This window comes from Rhopalosiphum maidis, chromosome 1 (assembly GCF_003676215.2).
Source record: "Rhopalosiphum maidis isolate BTI-1 chromosome 1, ASM367621v3, whole genome shotgun sequence".
Classification (NCBI taxonomy): Eukaryota; Metazoa; Arthropoda; class Insecta; order Hemiptera; family Aphididae; genus Rhopalosiphum; species Rhopalosiphum maidis.
Genome location: NC_040877.1, coordinates 77,946,448 through 77,957,770, shown reverse-complemented (window position 1 = coordinate 77,957,770; position 11,323 = coordinate 77,946,448). Strand labels below are relative to the sequence as shown.

General features: G+C 26.5%; 1 protein-coding gene across 1 annotated transcript; it reads left to right on the top strand.

Moving 5' to 3' along the window:
- Window positions 1–2,302: 2,302 nt before the first annotated feature.
- Window positions 2,303–8,265, top strand: LOC113556943 (PMS1 protein homolog 1-like). Its single transcript, XM_026962187.1, has 15 exons — window positions 2,303–2,568; window positions 2,658–2,778; window positions 2,848–3,012; window positions 3,230–3,504; window positions 3,585–3,713; window positions 3,797–3,943; window positions 4,784–5,326; window positions 5,387–5,486; window positions 5,596–5,820; window positions 6,374–6,481; window positions 6,558–6,825; window positions 6,992–7,171; window positions 7,562–7,692; window positions 7,768–7,928; window positions 7,999–8,265. The coding sequence occupies exons 1-15, from the start codon at window positions 2,431–2,433 to the stop codon at window positions 8,170–8,172; spliced, it is 2,865 nt and encodes a 954-aa protein (XP_026817988.1). The 5' UTR covers window positions 2,303–2,430; the 3' UTR covers window positions 8,173–8,265.
- Window positions 8,266–11,323: the final 3,058 nt, after the last annotated feature.

The following is an 11,323-nucleotide window of genomic DNA, read 5'->3' as shown; positions in this document are numbered from 1 at the left end:
TTGCCGTTGACCCGTGCAAAATGTCCGCCGCCGTAATATATTTGGTATAATTGGTATTGTAGTCGTTATTTACCGAAATATGTCTTTGCGCATGAGCTCCGGTCACAGCGGTACGGTTATTTGAATATCGTAATCGGTTATTTTTTATAATTTAACGTGTACGATATTTTAGTCGATTCATCGAAATCGGTTATTAAACATTTAGGTTTGATAACAATTTTTAATCTCACGTTAAAATAAATCTTACCGGTTATACAAAACCTGAAGTTCCATCAATTAATCTAAAAATAAAAATGTTTAGTTTAACCGAACATTATTTTTACCGTAATGCTTAACCGGCGTTATGCAAAAACTCCCTTTTGGGTGGCCTTTTGGTAGCAGGCCATTTATTTTTTATTTTAGCTAGGAATTTGTACGAGAATATTATTAAATTCCAATATTTAATACTAACATACTATACATTATTATATTAGTAACGACTCTGAATTGCAAGATTAGACTATGCTATCGCATTCAGCTCCAAGATCAACTTACATCCGCTGACGATTTTGACGACATTCCAATTTTAACGTAATTTGTGTACTATCTACTATGCCACAGACACACTTTAAACTTAAAGTATTAATTTTTGTATGCAAACACATAATTACCCATCTAAATACATAAAATTGGGTGTGTGTAAACTGTGACAAAATTACACCTTTTCTAAAAGCCGTTATGTAATAAACTGCGACAAAAAAGAAATTAACATTATACAATCTGCGACAATTTACTTTATGTGTTATTATTTAAATATATCATTTAATTAATATGTTATGTTGGAGACAAATTTGTAAGGATAATCTTAAAACTTAATAATAAATTTGAGTTTAAGTCACTTTTAACACAATATACTAAATATTGGCTCCTTCACAAGTAAAAGATAATCACGAGTTAGTTTAGTACGTGCTGTGTCGTGTAATATATTGTATTTAAAGTGGAACTTACAAAAATGTTTAGCCAAAACGACCATTGGTGCTAAACAATTTTAAATTTAAATATAATTCCAAAATAAGCGGTTATACAACATAGATTTGCTCAATACTCAAAAAAAACATGCAGAGCCAAATTGGTCTTAAACAACGAAACTATTACTCTACAAAAAAAAATCATTATTGGTACATAATCTATAGCTATACCATAACATATATATCTAGGGTATATGTGTTATCGTATCGGTTATGTATCTATATATAAAACAAATTGTCGCAGTTTGTATAATGTATTTTATCAGTTTTTTCAGATTGTATAATGTTAATGTTTTTTTTGGCTCAGTTTACATATCGACCTTTAGAAAAGGTGTAATTTTGTCACATATTACCATTTCCTATAAAATTACGTTATTAATAATATTTTTGTTACAAAGGTGTTTCACACAAACAATAATACAATTTGTGAATACAAAAAAGGCATATGTCTATTCTAATCTAAACAATATACATTTGTCATACTTATGCGTGGTTGAATCCTTGTAAATATATTATGTATAAATTTCCTTGACAGTTCATTTTTGTTCATACAAATCGAAGTTAAATACAAATGTATAATGAAAAAAAAAACTATGTAATATTTATAAACTATTTCATAGGTTGGGATAAAGATAAGAAGAATTATACGACATAAAATATTTACTAGGAAGTACTAGTAACTAAAATATAATAAACAGTGTTACGAATTACCTACTTTAATAACAAGAGTTTTTTTTTTAACAGTTCTTAAATTATTATTATTATCAACATCAACAAGCGTCTAGTCACCAGAACTTCCGTTTCTACTGTTGAGATCTTTATAAGGCACTACTATTATAGCGCACTAGATCTTATACATGTCATGTGCGATATGCTTGGTTTCTCGGAGTACGGACACAACTCGCAGTTAGGTAGTCACCATGATTTAAACTCACTTATTGACGGCACTACGGCAGAACGATACTGTAAATACTCTATAATAACTAACAAGCAATAGCTGTTGTAACCAGCGATGTCGTCTGCAGGTCTATAATAGCAGGGCGATGTTAGAATAACGTTCAACATTGTATCGAATGAATTATTATTACGGTTTAGCCGTGTTTAATAATATTCTGTATTTTATTATTTTCATGATCAAGCTAGTACCACATGTTAATTGGACCATGGTTATAACTTTGACGATCGTTTCGGTACTGTGGTAACGTGGTACAATTCACGATACCCAGGTTATCATAGATATTGATATTGATAAATGATAAGCTATTGCGCTTTTTCGTAAATTCAAATTACGTTATTGGTGTTTTGTTTATAGTATACCTATACCTACTTATTTCTGTTTTCACTCATTATTTTTACAAATGTAAACTCTATATTGAAAATTTCAACCGAGACTAAACGAGTGCTTAAGGATTAAGGAATAGTCATGTCGATGAAACAATTACCTTCGGATACGATTAAACTGATAAGTAGTACTCAAGTCATTACGTCAGCGTCGTCGGTGGTGAAGGAATTAATGGAAAACTCTATTGACGCCAATTCTACAATCATTGATATACGTTTGGTATTAAATATCAAATATAAACATTTTGATATAATCTTGACAAACCTCTAAATTTGTGTGTTGTTAACAATATATGGTTCAATGTTTAGGATAACTATGGACTAGACAAAATTGAAATACGCGACAATGGGGTTGGAATTTCACACAGTGACGTGTATGTCATGTGTTTGCGTAGTTACACTTCCAAAATATGTGATATATCCGATTTGAGTATGCAATGTTTATTTTTTATATTGCCCAATGTTGAGTACATATTTTAGGTTTTAATCCTTTATGTAGATAAATTGACTTTCTACGGATTTCGAGGTGAAGCTCTTAGTTCCATTTGTGCTGTAGCTGATGTGACTATCATTACAAAATCAGATTTTGATGAATATGCCAAATCATTTACAATGGATAGTAATGGTCGTGTGAAGAATAGTTCAATTTGTCATCACCAAAAGGGTTAGTAAATTATATTTTCATAATGTGCAAACATATTATGTACTTAATCTTGGATATATAAACAAATGTTTTCTACCTATGTATTAATTAATAATAATGAGTTTTTAACAATAGTTACTAGATACATGTTAGTATCTTCCACAGTTGTTGATAGTATCTAATAATATTTATCATAATTTACACAACATACATTTTAATGGTATATTTTTTTTAACAGGTACAGTTATCAAGATAGAAAACCTTTTCAAAAAGTTACCAGTTCGAAAACAGATTTATAGTTCAAAAAAACACTGTGTTAATGATTTACGTAGAGTAGAAAACATTGTTAAATCATTAGCAGCTATTCAACAAAACATTCGTGTTTCCTTAGTTCATAATAAATCTGTACTATGGCAAATGACTTCAGCTACTGATTTGGTTGTGACATTTGGTCAAATTTGGTCATCGTCGATGACTAAATGTGTGAAGCACTTAACACTTTTAAATGAAGAAGTAAGTTTTTGGTTTAATTAGAATTAAATAATTTGATAGATTTTAATAAGATTTAATTCAAAATAATTTAATCCAATTAGGTAAATATTGATATAGTTTTACCTGTACAAAATATAAATGTGCAAAATTGTTTTTTTACCACAAATGTTGCTGATGCGATTTATTTATATGTCAACAAAAGACCAATCAGGGATAACAAAATTGAAAAAGTAAGAATACATATCAATTAGTAAGTTGATGTTCAATTATTTTAATTGTTGATTAGACAATTTTCTTTAAATAAATATTTTAGCTTATTGTTGGAGAATTCAATAATTATTTTGGACATTATTTACCTCCAGGCAAATACTTGCCGTGTTTTATATCTATAACCGTCCCACCTGAAACTATAGACATAAATTTGGAACCAGATAAATCTCGAATATTATTTCATAATCAGGTTCAGTATATTGAAAATTACATAAAATATCAATGTAATCTTGCTAATTACATTAACATTTGATAATTATTAGCAAATACATTATTTTGTTATTCTTTTTGGTATTGTTATTATCAAGGCTGTGAATTTAATGCACTTAAAAACTATTAAATATGCATGCATATATGCACTAAAAATTGACAAAATATGCTTAACAATATGCTCTAAAAATTCTTAAAATATGTTTTTATTTTTCAAAAATATGCAAAAAACTATTAAAATTTAATTTTTATTCTTATTTTTTTATTCATTTTAGTTTAAATATTAGTAATATTACAAATTGGTGTACTTGCATGAGTATATGACTTGGGCTTGACCAGTCTTGATCTTCGTTGTATTCAAAATCTATAAAATATGTTTCTACTTGAAATTATATATTTTATACCTTTAAAGTAGTTATTTCATTGTGCAATCAACTACTTTTGTCATCTGATATGTACTTGTTGAAATCAGTAAATTAATTTAATCTCGACTTCAAGAGTACAATAGTTAATAATACATGTTAAATACCCAATTAAAAATAGAATACATAGTACGAAAAAAAAGCATTTATATAAAAAAATTGTTGTTAAAACATGCATTTATATGCCCTAACTTATGAAATATGCAAAATAAGATTTGGTATTTAAATTATAAATAAGTCGAAACAAATTTTGGATGAATCCATTTTATTATACGGTATAGTAAAAAAACATGTAAATGCATTAAATTCACAACCTTGGTCATTACTAATATTAATTTGACATGCATACATTTATAAATGTAGTATTAATTCAAATTAAATTAAAAACTAATTTTCAGGATATGATATTACACAATCTTAAGAACTGTATTACTAAATATTATTATAATGATAAAGTAGAAAATGATGAATCTAGTATTAATAAAACCCTAGAACCTCCAAATAATAAAAGAAAAATACCTTATGATTCAGAAGAAGTCAATGTAAAAAAATCTCCAATTTTAATTTCACAAGTTATTGATTCTTTTGTCCCAAATGCAGAGTCGACTAAAATTATTAATAATAATTCATTAGACTCCGTATTAAGCAATGACGAGCATACACAAATTGTTAAGGAATTAAGCTTAGAAGAAATTGATTTTGAAGAACCATTTTTATCAAAAAATAATACAAGTGACAAAATGTTATGTTTGAAAAATAACAAAGTGGAAAGTAGCGATGATATTTCAGAATACCGTAAAAAGTTATTGAATGTAGGAAATAGTTCTTCTCTTCAAACTATTCAATCTGATAACGCAAATGTAAGAAATTTTATAGCTGAAGATATATCAATTTCTCAATGGAGTAAGGGTGATGTAGTTCTGAATGGAAAACCATTAGAGGTACTTATTAAGTTTATTTTTTTATTTTAATATTTTGAAAGTACATAAAAAAATTTCCAGAGTGGAGCAGTGTTAAAATCTGATATTATAATTGAAACCTTAGAAAAAAACAGTATGCCAAGAATAAATAAAGAAATTGAAATTCTTCATTCTCCAGCTGGTATTAAGTATTAATATTTTTAGTTATTATTACTAATTTATAAATAAATATACATAGATTAATTGTTTTTATAATATTTGTTAATTAAAAAAATACAAATGTTTTTCAGTATCTCAAGAGGATGAAAATATTGTAGTGAAAAATTATAATCCAGTACACATGAATGATGAAACCTCAGAAAATATTTCATCAAGTAGCAGTACAAAGCAGTTAAAAATTGAACATCTTTTTCGTACAGTTTCTATACCTGATGAGCAAGTTCCTGGTCTTAATCATTTAGTAAATCGCCCACAGTCTTGGGTACCTCAACCTAGATCAAAAAGACCAATGAGAGGTATTTTATTTATTTTCAAATCTGTTTATTTTAATTTGTGTTTTTGGACAACATGTCATATTTTAAAATACAAATTAATTTATCTGTTTTTTCTTTTAAAAATGATGAATAGGTTGAATTATAATGTAATATTAAGTTTTGTCTGGATATTATTGTTTTTAAATTATTTTAGTCTATTTGTGGATTGAATAGAAACATTCAAAATTTAAACATCCTAAAAAAAACAATATAACATTAATTTACATTCACCGGATTTACAGTAATAAAAATACAAGGCAATTCTTTTACCAAACAACACAAATTATTTCAAATCTACTAATGTTTTTTTTTTAATCATTAAATTTTTAATTTTCTTACTGCTATAATTATTAATTTCTTTTAAAAAAATTTTTATTTCGACTAACATTTTGTAAAATAATATTTTTCAAGAAAGTTAATAGATTTTGAAATAATGAGTGCTAGGTTAAAAAAATTGTCCACTCTCCAAGTATACTTATTTTTAACTGTTGTTAGATAAAAACAATTTTTTCACCTAATTTATTTTAAATTTTAGATGTTCCAGAAGAAGATCTTAGTGACACCATTCGTAGTGTCAGCAGTCAAATGGGAAACAAAGAAATGTCAGGATTTACATTTTTTGCCAGGGAAACAAGAATAAAAAGTATTCACATTTACTCTAACCTAAATGAATTACTTGAATAAAAAATTATAAATAATATTTATTTTACTTAATTTAGTTATTCAAGAAAATCCAGGGATAGAATTTACAAAAGTAAGCAAAGAACTTGCAAGATTATGGGGAAGTTTGAGTGAAGATGAAAAATTAAGGTATAAAAAATTGTCAAATGAACAGAAAAAAGGAATAATAACCACTAAAACAAATGATGTACAATTACCAAAAAAATCATTTCAAACTATTGCTAAAAATCTTGAAAGGCATTCTACTCAAATTAATGTAGAATTATTTGAGATCAAAAGAAATATTTTTAAGAATCATAAAATGATGTAAGTATCTAAATTGAATTCATTTAAATTATTGTTTAGATATAAATAAAATATTAAATTTTAAATAAACTTTTAATTTGAATGATTCAAAAATATACATTATATGTAATTTAAGGATATCTTACATTTATATTATATAATTAAATTAATTTTTTTTTTTAATTAGGTTATCCAAATTTATGCTTATTGGTCAAATAGAGGACAATAATTGGTTTTGTTTTGTGCATAATGAAATACAAGCTATAAATATTTGTCGTCTTCAAGAAGCTGTAATTTTTTTCCAGAAAATGGCTGATGATGAGATACCACTTAAAATGTTGGACCAATCAATTACAACAAGTAAAAAGTAATTTTAACTTTTTACTTAGTGTTTAATATAAACACTTTATTATTAAATTTACAATAAAAAAATTTCAATGCAGATAAAAATAAAACTATTAAAGTGTGATTTCTATGCACTTGTATAGGGACGTGCTTTCATGTTTCAAATTTCAGGTATACTGTCAAGTTTTTTGTTGCACTACCAAGTATTTCTATGTTATTTTTTGAAAATGCTTGAATCTGTGATGCGACTTAAGAGTAACTTGGAAGGTTCTAATTAAGTTCATCAGCTACCAAAATGTTTTTAGTGTACATTGTTTATTTGTATTAAACTGTATTATGCATGATAATGTTTTATAGATTGATTCCACAAAGTGAAACCTATGATTGGAATTCAAATTTTTTTTGTTTGTAGATATTTGGGTGAAAAAAACTATCGTTTTCTTATGGATCTGGATACTTCATATGAACCATCAGCTGATAAATATACTATTACAGATAAAAGAATAGTGAAGAATGGTTTTAATATTGTTATTGTATTTAATGGTATGTTACACTAATGGTTTATTGTCAATATATAATACCTATAAATTATAAAAAATGTAATTATAATTTTTACAGAAGATTCTGATAATCCGGATATAAACATCACAGATGTAGCTCTACATATATCAACATATGGTGCTGAGGAACTCAAACAACTTTTAGAATTGATGCAATTGGAAAAAGAAAACGATAACCTATATTGTTGCCGTCCGTTGAAAGTTGTCAACTATCTGCGGGTATTTTTTTATTTCTATTTATACATAATTACATTGTAAAAATTAACTTATTTTAATTGATTTAATTTAGAGTGAAACAGTAAGATACTGCATAAAAACTGGGCTCCCTAAAACAAAAGAAGAAATTAATAGCCTATTGGAGTATTGGTTTAAAAATGAAAAGCTATTTTCACATAATACTTGCGTCCATTATAAAAAAGTTTTTACATCAATACATTGTATTGATGAGAAATCTAAATCATAAAAATGTTTATTATCATAATTCTTAGTGTATGTATGTTAAAATCGTATTGCTTCTAATACAAGTCACATAAAAAAAAAAAAAAAAATTAATGTCTTGTAGTCATGTATTAATATTTTAATTGAATTACTATTAATATATTGTATAGTGTTTTTTAAATAAATAAATGAACAAAGTTTATGAATTCATTCATTTTTATGTAAGAAAAAAAAATATTTTATTTATTTATTTTATCTAGGAATTACCTTTCTAAAGTTTGCATTACAGCTATTCTACGTCCGTGTGCATTTTTCAATATAAGAACTGTATTTAAGGGGTTGCTAGCATTTTGTTAAAATACTAAAAATATTATCATGGTAACTATCAACTTTTATAGTTAATTTTTTTTGGTATTGATAAATGTTAATATATCAAAAGCATATGACCACGACCGTCGTGACGTGTGTTACCAGATGGCCTGAACCGCTGTTTATTGTAAATATTGTAATACATATGTTTTCATAATATATTCCGATAATTGTAGACATTTTTAAGTATCGTTCCAATTCAGTAAGTCACTTTCGCTCTCCTAATTTGTGTATAATATAATGACTTGAAGGTATTAGTAAAAAATGCAGCTTAAACGAACACAATTTCCTGACACCTAAAAGGTTTTCCGCGCCGTTCCATCTACCCTTATGGACATATGTGTCATACTATGATACCGGATGCATTGCGGATACGTAGTTTGTAAGTACCTACTTATGCCTGCTGTGGAAAAACAGATGAATTCTATGTACCTAAATATACTTCTCAAGTCGTATAATATATTGTAATATATGCGTATATTATATACTATGTACAGCCATAATTTTTTTAACGAGTTTTAGCGCCGTTTATGTATATAATACCGTTGTCCATTAATATTACGTTATTGCGTTGAATATAATATTAAATACAAGAAAACATTAAGTTAATTTATTAAAATCATAATAATAATATAAACTAGGTATATACCAAGTGTAACAGTAATTCTGGTTATACTCTGGTGCTGGACGCTGGTTCAATGTACCAACTGCAGACAAGGAATAATTTATCGGTAGGTATGTGCGTCATGGTTTAGTTATTAATTTGAGTGTCAGGGAATGAGTCCCAATGGACCTTTTTACAAAAAAGTAAATTGTAATTGGGCCACTATTTTAATCAGTTTTTTATTATTGAATCTGGTTATTGAGTTACTATATTTTAATAAAATAATAAATTTAATTTTAACACATAATTATTGCTGTACAAGAAATTTTACTCGAAGTGACTATAAAAAGGTAAAAAATTATCCATTTATAAAAAATGTTGAATTGACGACGACAATGGCTATAGGTAAAATTAAATAGATAAAAATTGCCAAAATTCACAAAGAATAATAATATGAAACATTGCGATTGTTGGTTGTAAACTATACGACATAGAGTACGTAGTATAGTGTCATAAGATATACACGGCGTTTAGTATGTAATGCAGTAATACGAGTAAAATAAGTATTTTTTTAATGTCCTAAAGAGGAAAAAAAGGGGTGGGCAAGTGGGTATCGCTCTACCGTAAAGTAGAGATGGAGAGTGGATGTGTTAAAATTGAATGCAATGACAGGTATCATGTATACGAAAAACGATTCTGAACGGAGATAATTTGTCAGTCTAGGATAAGTAATAGGGTATATTATATTATTACCTGTATTTAAAATGTAATACATATACATATACATTATTTTACTCAGTTTCGTAAAAAATTAAATTTCATACGCTCATAAAAATTTTTCTATGTTGATGCTAGAATTTTTCTTTACAGTCAATTGAAAAAAAATGTTATAAAGAACTTTGTATAGGGATTTTAAACCTAAGGTATAAATCAAAAAAATGTTATGAGTTTTCAACTTCAAAATTCCTTGCAAATTTTCGTTATTTTGACAGATTTCGTAAACATGTGAACTTTAAATGCTTATAAACAAAAATTGTGACTAACGATATTTAATTTTTTTTTATTATGATAAGTACAACTTATAATAAACCTTGTATTAAATTTCAAAAATTTTATGGATTGTAAAATTTTTTTATCGACATTTCAAAAAATGTCAATTTCAATTGTCTATAACTAGATTAAAAAAAGTCAAAAATTTAAAAAATTTAATCGAAATATATAACGCTAATATAAACATTTGGTGAAAATTTCAAGTATTTACAATGATTGGTTTTTGAGTTACAGCAAAATACAAAAATCGATTTTGTCAAAAACTGGTTTGCCTAAAATTTCCCGTTTTTCTGGTACTTTCGATTTTTCTTGATGCTTTTAAAAACTACTTGAAATTTTTTACTTTTGACCCCTCAAAGTACCAACTAAATTTATTTTATTTTTCAAAGATGGGGTGAAGTCAAAAATAAAAGCACTACACTACTCCAAAACGTGATGACATACAAAAATAAAAACACACATCATTGTAAAATCAATAGAAACATTCATCACTTCATTCAGAATCTAAAAAATATTGATTTTTAATATTTATAAATATTCTTTTGCTTCTTTTGCTTTTGAATTTGAACAAAATTTGTTGTTGATGTTCCAAAAAAGCGTGTCCAGTACAAATGTATATACAATTTTAATCTACAATTAATAATGTTACATATTCGTATAATTTTATGTTAAACATTTTTGGCTCAATAATCGGGTACTCTTTAAAATTATATACTTGAATGGCTGCCATTTCCAGTATTTCAATAGTATTTCCGATTGTCCTGAATTATTTGTCCAACAATTATTAATTGTGTTGTTTTGGAATTAAATAAGTATCATATATATATATCTACTATCATAGTCGTTATGATTGTAATTACCCACCAACCTATACGATAAGTCACAAGGCATAGACTACGCTGCAACACGAGTAAAAAACCAATAGTATTTATACAATTAATAGTTGAATAGTGTTATTATAATTTATATCTATTAGTTAGCTAGTTTTCATAAATAGTATTCGGATTGTAAATGTATTGGGTACTTACATTTCGCATTGACCCGCTAATGCGATCTGCGTTTTCTACAAATTGAAAATTACCAGATGTGATGATACAAAATAGATGTTTTAAATTTTTTTTTTTTGTAAATAAGCGGTTTTGAAAAGAAAATT

What these genes read in the sequence shown, in the direction of transcription:
- LOC113556943 (XM_026962187.1), top strand. Translation starts at nt 2,431, where the DNA reads ATGTCGATGAAACAATTACCTTCGGATACGATTAAACTGATAAGTAGT. An exon ending in AATTTGTCATCACCAAAAGG is followed by an intron (nt 3,013 to 3,229) that starts GTTAGTAAATTA and finishes TTTTTTTAACAG; the next exon opens with GTACAGTTATCAAGATAGAA. An exon ending in AAGTTGTCAACTATCTGCGG is followed by an intron (nt 7,929 to 7,998) that starts GTATTTTTTTAT and finishes GATTTAATTTAG; the next exon opens with AGTGAAACAGTAAGATACTG.